This window comes from Lampris incognitus, chromosome 13 (assembly GCF_029633865.1).
Source record: "Lampris incognitus isolate fLamInc1 chromosome 13, fLamInc1.hap2, whole genome shotgun sequence".
Lineage (NCBI taxonomy): Eukaryota > Metazoa > Chordata > Actinopteri > Lampriformes > Lampridae > Lampris > Lampris incognitus.
Window position 1 is genome coordinate 33,300,526 of NC_079223.1, and position 6,972 is coordinate 33,307,497.

Genomic DNA, 6,972 nt, shown 5'->3' on the forward strand with positions numbered 1-6,972 from the left:
CGCCACCTGCGAGGGGTTTCCGTATAATTGTTTTGCAGAGGTGACATTTGTATGAGGTCGCCTGTTTCAGACATACGCAAGGTGGCACAGATTAAGAAACGCCGAAACAGATCAGAAACGTACCGCGCGTTTTTTTCCAATTAAGGAGATTACATTCAGAATAATTGAACTCATTCAAGAGTAAGCTTCACGTTTCAGTCTGTGATCATAGAGGCCAGCAAGGAAGAGGAGAGGAAACCTGGACGCCCATTTCTCTTCTCAGGGTTCCTCTTAAAGCGGTTTGCTGGGAAGGGTCAGACAGCAAAACAGACCATAGTTATCTCTCCTCTCGACGAGCCGGCTCGGCCCTGAAAGGCCTCCCTCTCTCCCCGGAAGTCCGTTAAATACGGTAAACCTTTCACACTTCTTAATGGTCTGCATAGCCCACATTGATGTGCGCCGCTGGTGTAGTCACGCACACTCTGGGGGATAATTGCCTCCTTTGCAATCAGAGGGATCAAATAAAGTAGTTAATCGACGGAACTTCAATCGGTCTTCACACAGCCGAGGGGCAGCAAGGCAACTCGGATGTCAAAGCAGTTAGATGGCAGCGCCAAGCGAATAACCTTTACGTCTGCAAACCTCTGAAGAGCACCAGTCAGCGTTTCTAGATACACTATGTCGTGGCAGACATAACACACATGACAGTGTCGCGTGTTCAACCCTCCGCAGCCGAACCCAGTTCTTTTATAGATCACCTATAATGACGTGAACAGGGAGTCAAACAATTAAAATAACACCAGAACCTGAAATTCCTGAGGCGTAGTGAGTGAGTGGCCCTTCTCGTGACGCACGCACCTTTAGGCCACCGACAGGACTGCGTGATGTGCAGCTGCAGCCAGTCGTACTTGTTGGTCATTACTTCACACAAACGTTTTGGAAATTGGCACAGAGGATGGACGGATGGCCATTTCCGTACAGTGCGGTTCTGGAGCTTTTTTGGAGGCGCCTTTGAAATTCCACCCCTCCTCCTTTGTTGTGCACAACGAGGGGCGGGAAGACAAACACGTCCACATGTATAAAGAGAACATCCCGGAGCCGTGCGTCAGGAGACTTACAAGCGTCGCGGGGGGAAGAAAAGAGCCATTGGGATTTTTTTTTCTCTCGTCAAGATCGGGACTCACGATCCGCTCTGGACTTTGTCTCTAGAGTTTCCCACATGTTAAAGGATTTCGTCTTGTATTTCTGACAGACCGCATAAGACTCGGAGGAAGAATCATGCCACTGCCATCAGCGCGACGCGTTGTGGCTGCGTATCTCACACTTTTTGGATACTTTGGGGATATTTACGCGGGGACGGTTTTGATGAACCCAAATGCCATTAAAAACTTGCCCGGCGGCGGCGGCGGCGCCAAACCTGCCGACACGGTCAGTCCGAGTCCGCGTACCTCGCCGCCCAGCGGCACGGGGCAAAAGTTACCCGTGGACACCTTGCAGGTAACTGATGTCCCCTCACCGGACCTTGCGCGATGGGACGTCTGTGCGTCACCAGAGAACAGCGGCATGTACTTAAGCCTTTACCTGTGTTGACAGCACGGTGACTTACCATCTATTTGTTCTGTCTCACTATTGCAGTCAAGTGTTTGCGCAGATGATGACGAGTGCGGAGCAGATGAGTTCTGCAACGACGTCCGGGGCGCATGCCTGCCTTGCCGCAAGAGCCGGAAGCGATGCGCAAGAGACTCTATGTGCTGTGCAGGGAATCGCTGTAGCAACGGTAAGGAAGCGTATACTCTTCATTTCAAAGGGATATTTACCAAACTGTGCAGTATCCATTTGTGAATGTTAATAATAAATGAGAAAGTTGTTGAGTTTGTCTAACGATGACAGCCTAGACGGGGTAGTTTGGTTACTATTGATAACTTGGGTACACATTTAAGGTTCGCCTTTAAAGACTTAAGAGTGTTCACTGTTCTGTTCTTTTGTCCATTCAAGGGGTTTGCCAGACAAATGATATGGATGGCGCGGACACAGTCGCAGCCAGTGGTTGGCACAGACACAACAGCACAATGGAGCTCCATGGTAAAAGGCCTCCCCCTGCCAATGGTCACCAGACCCAGTCTGTGAAAGGTAAGCACACTGTGCTTTTGTGACTGACACGTCATCTTGTAAATGGTTTCCACTCAACGTGAGCTCGTATGAAACCATTCAAATATATCAGTTCACCTATATCACCTATTTCACCTCTCTCTCTCTCTCTCTCTCTCTAGGTCAGGAGGGGGATAATTGCTTAAGGTCTGTTGACTGTTCGGATGGCCTGTGTTGTGCCCGACACTTTTGGTCTCGTATCTGCAAGCCGGTGCTAACCGAAGGCCAGGTCTGCACGCGCCACCGCAGGAAAGGTGCCCATGGCTTAGAGCTGTTCCAGCGCTGTGACTGTGGTGACGGCTTGGCCTGCCGACCTGAGAGAGGAGAGCGAGACCTCAGTGTCAGCAGGACTGGAGCCAGGAACCTACACACTTGTCAAAGACGCTGACGTTAATGCGGACACACACACACACAGACACATGTATGCACACACACACACATTCACAAATACAAGTCAGTCACTGAGAGTGGCAAAAACATTCAGTCTTACTTACAGCAGAACTGCTGACAACACACACACACACACACACACAATATTCTCTCCTGCCAATGTAGCTGACACAAACACAGCAACCCGGAAGGATAGACATGATTCCTGGGAAAACCAATACACCCAGAGGGATGCAGCAGTGCAAGATGGACTGGTCAAGTTGGGGGGGGAACTGGATCATCCAGGAGGCGAGGAGACGGAAGTCATGAGTTGACATTTCACAGGTCTTTGGGAAGATCGATTCATGTAATTGAAAATGGCAGAGCTGTATTGTTTCTCTTTTTATGGAACTTAAGGCCTCAATTGTTGCAGTAAATTACTGTATTTGTAAATACTATCGTCGAGGTGGCACTTAATTGAAATAATGAATTCTGTCAACACCAGTATTATAAAGACATGGTGCTGCATGGTTCTTTTCCAGTATTGTAAATGTGTACACAATATATTGTTATATACTATGTAAATGTCTATATTTTTAATTTACATGTAAAGAAAATGTGAATATATTTGTTTTATTAAACATGGCTCCGATAACCTTACCGTCGCTCTCTGAGCCCTCATTTTTGCGAAAAATGGATCTCACGTTGAGAAAGACAACAGTTTACTGAGCTATTCTTAATTTGCCAAACAGAAAGGTTTATAGGGAGAGCCTGTTAGCGGGGGTTTGTGAAGGTGTGCATGTAATGTGTCTTAATTTGCCAATCAGAAAGGTTTATAGGGAGCGCCTGCCAGGGAGGTTTTGCTGAGGGTGTTCATGTAAATGTCTGGCTGTAAAAGTTGAGGTCTCAAAAACATTTGGTGTAAATATTCACCAAAAACGAGGTAGGGCTGGGGAAATGTCTCTGGCTTTCCAAAATCACAAACATCCCCCTTTCTGGAAAGCAAGAGCTACTCAAACACTCGCTTGGTGGTATTTAAGTCCTTGGCCAATCCTCACAAATAAGTGGTTGAGGCCGGGTGGATGGTTTAAATGTTTGGCCCAGATATGATCTCGCAGTTATTACAAACAATTGTTAAGGCATGAGAATACACACGCTCTCTCTCTCGCTCTCTCATACACACAGACACACCCACATACACACACACACACACACACACACACACGTTGTTGAAAAAAAAGCATGTCCAAAGCAAACATACGTCTTTTATGAATCACTGCAGCAGCCTTAATAAACCATGTCCTGTGCATCAGATCTTAAGTGTATGGGAGTGTTGGAGACCATCAGGACCATGTCATCAGGCAGCATCAAAGGCAGGACAGGATGCCGTGATATAAAATGATAACTGCAAAGAGGTAATAACAACGTATCAGAGGGTCCTGGCGAGTGTTTGCCACCGAACCCTTCAGTGTTCCTCAGTAGTTTCTAATTATAACTCCCCTGACTTCGTGTGAAGCAGATGAGATAGGTAGCTGTACAAGCTTAAGCCTCTAATTACTTCCAAGTTACTCAAGCTACACAAGGACTTGGGAAATGAAGTGTGCCACAGGACTTTGAGATTTTGTGATGCAATTCGAAAGAAAAATTATCTTCAGTCTCATTCGTCTCAATTGCACGGCACTGCATTTCCTGCTTGTTGTGCAACGGCGTGCTCTAATATGTGTGCAATAAATCCACCCAAATACACCTTAGTGTCTGTAATTATGCAAGTTTGGATTAGAAGACGGTGAGGAAAATAACTGTACTTCTTGCTTAATTCTCGTGTCAGATGAAAAGGAGCACGAAAAGCTCCTGATATGAAGCGGGATAACATGATATGCTTATTTTTCAGCTGTTTAGATTATGAGATTTATTTTAAGAACCTCTTCTGATGGGAAAAAAAAGTAGAGGTTTACTTTGCGTGTCATGAAGTTTGCTGGTTCGACAGGAAGATAGACAAAGGTAAATACACAACATTTACACAATTAGGCATTGTCCATTCCAGAGTGTAATTAAGATTAATGGTTGCATTGTCAGCATTACAATATAAAGTACATGTCTCAGCCAAGTCATGTTTGTGGGGGTCCAGGAATCTGGGCCCACAGGAGCCACTGTTCATTACATGAACCACAGACTAACACTGGCCACAGGTATGTTCCCTAACTAATGGAAGGATAGTGGGGGTATTTGTGTCACATAAAGCTGCTCTTAGTTGACTCTGAAAAAAAAAGTACTAAAACCAACAGCGCTCAAAGACAGAGCGCAACAGACAGACATGCACACACGCACGTGTACACACACACGCACGTGTACACACACACACACACACACACACACACACACACACACACACTAGGGCATTCACAACTGCTGCATTTTATTTAGTAATTGTCAACCACTCCCAAAAAGTAGTCGAGTAGTCGATTAATCGCGGGAGATGTTGTTGGGTTTTTTTTTCATCCAACAACAACAACGATCATCCATCCGTTATCCAAACCGCTTATCCTGCTCCGGGTCGTGGGGATGCTGGAGCCCGTCCCAGCAGTCTCAAATACTAATGTTAACTAATGTAGGCCGCGTTATTATTTTTCCCACCTGGATTCCGGGAAGAACCGCCCCTACTCTATCTCTGATTGGCTAACCCTATCCCTAACCCCACCCTAACCCTAACCAACCTAATCAACGGAGGCATGGAGTACTAGCCAATCAGAGGCAGAGTTCCCGGAATGCGGGTGGGGGGGGAAAAACCAAGGCGGCAGGACCAACCTGGGGATAGACGAAATAGCAGAGTCCTCGATTGGCTTTGTGACGCTGTTTACAAATAAGCCGCAATCTGATTGGACCAAATCCTCAGCAAGTCTGTCTGAGCTGGAGCGTTTTGACTGCAGTAACAGCGCAACTGCTTTCTCGTTTATAAAAGTGTGTGGGATCCTTACTAAAAGTGTACTTGCGCACAAAAGTCGAAAATGGCGTGCGCCATACAGGTGCGCATATTCTCCCGTCAAGTTAGTTTTCATGGATCACAAGTTTTGCTTGGGAAGTGGCGTATGCCTCTTTCATGCTCCGTTTTGTGCGTACGCGACGGTTATAAACGAGAGCAGAGTGTGTTCGTGGTTGTCATGGTGACGGCGGCTGTTGGGGAAAAAGACTTGAATTACCTTAAATTGAACGTTCAATACAGTATATATTCCTCTGGTCCTTTTGTCCTACATTATGTAAATTAGACGATGTCGCCAACAAGAGGCATTCACATTTCTTTGTTACTTTTAATTTTGGGGGGAAACATAGTGTAACGTAACGTGCATGGATAAGTAGACACGTTGGTCCTTGACTTACGGGTCGGACCCTTTAATCGACTGGTTAACGTTGTCGCTTGCGGAGCGGGAGAAACGGGTTCGCGTCCCGGCTGTGGCGACGGTCTTCCGGACTGCCTCCCGAATTTGCTACAACAAATTCGCAGAGCAGATAGCTTCTAATGAGGAATTTGACAATATGACGTTACAGGTTAAATGATCGAATAAGGGTCAGTTTCCGATTAAGGATCACGGCAAAAAAATACAGCTGCAGTTTGTTTCCAACATTATAAGAAACTACGTGAGGTGAATGAGTCTTGTTGGGCATAATTTAACTCATGTAAGTGGTTAACGTAGATATCAGACATAGATGATTGTGTATTTAAAATGGATTAAAGTAAAATGAAAGGCTTTTAGGAGGACACTACGTGTTCTGTTCGTGTTTTCAACAGCTGCCGTCACTAAAGTCACCAGTTAACACGTCACAACCGAAACGCAGGGATAGCGGGAGTCTTTCCTTCACCAAATACCTTAAATTCTGTTTATTTAACATGGCATAACGCAGAAAACCATTGTTCTAACAAATCTATCTATGTCGGAACCACAGCGCTCCCCGCTGCATATCTGCTGTCAGATGCATTGCCGCTGCTTTATGACTGCACAGTGCTAAAACCACAGATGGACAATTAGTCCACAACTATGCACAGTGTCGACTAGTGGGTTTGATATTTGACTAGTGGACTATTCTGCGAAACCCCTAAAACACCGCCCACCACACACACACACACACACACACACGTGCATTCACGCGCAAATGTATACACACACATATAAATGTTTAAATCTGTGATTTAGGGTGTAAGAGTTTAAACAGTTCAGTAACTCATGTAATGGCATCCTAACCAACAACACTTAGTGTTGTCATTCCAAAAAGGTGACTCAGCAACATGAGTGACTTGCATTTTTGGGCTACTGTACTGTGGCTTTCCAATGGCACAGGCTGCATTATCTGGAAGCTGTTGGATAGAGTAATTGACTGCAGCGCTCACTTTTCCCCTTCAGAGAGGACATTGTTGCTATTGTTCACCAGAAAAAAAAGTTGATTATCACTTCTTCCATTTTCCAAAATTATAACAGATGGGTC

The 6,972-nt window shown here is 45.6% G+C and overlaps 1 protein-coding gene across 1 annotated transcript; it reads left to right on the forward strand.

Annotated features, from left to right (window-relative positions):
- The first annotated feature begins 1,094 nt into the window (after positions 1 to 1,094).
- LOC130122650 (dickkopf-related protein 1-like) lies at positions 1,095 to 3,147 on the forward strand. The gene is made up of 4 exons (XM_056291606.1): positions 1,095 to 1,476; positions 1,615 to 1,756; positions 1,975 to 2,109; positions 2,250 to 3,147. The coding sequence occupies exons 1-4, from the start codon at positions 1,258 to 1,260 to the stop codon at positions 2,513 to 2,515; spliced, it is 762 nt and encodes a 253-aa protein (XP_056147581.1). The 5' UTR covers positions 1,095 to 1,257; the 3' UTR covers positions 2,516 to 3,147.
- Positions 3,148 to 6,972: the final 3,825 nt, after the last annotated feature.

Bases quoted from the DNA above. Each gene is read 5' to 3' on its own strand.
- LOC130122650 (XM_056291606.1), top strand. From the start codon at position 1,258: ATGCCACTGCCATCAGCGCGACGCGTTGTGGCTGCGTATCTCACACTT. The intron at 1,477-1,614 runs GTAACTGATGTC...TCACTATTGCAG, and splicing joins TACCCGTGGACACCTTGCAG to TCAAGTGTTTGCGCAGATGA. The intron at 1,757-1,974 runs GTAAGGAAGCGT...TGTCCATTCAAG, and splicing joins AGGGAATCGCTGTAGCAACG to GGGTTTGCCAGACAAATGAT.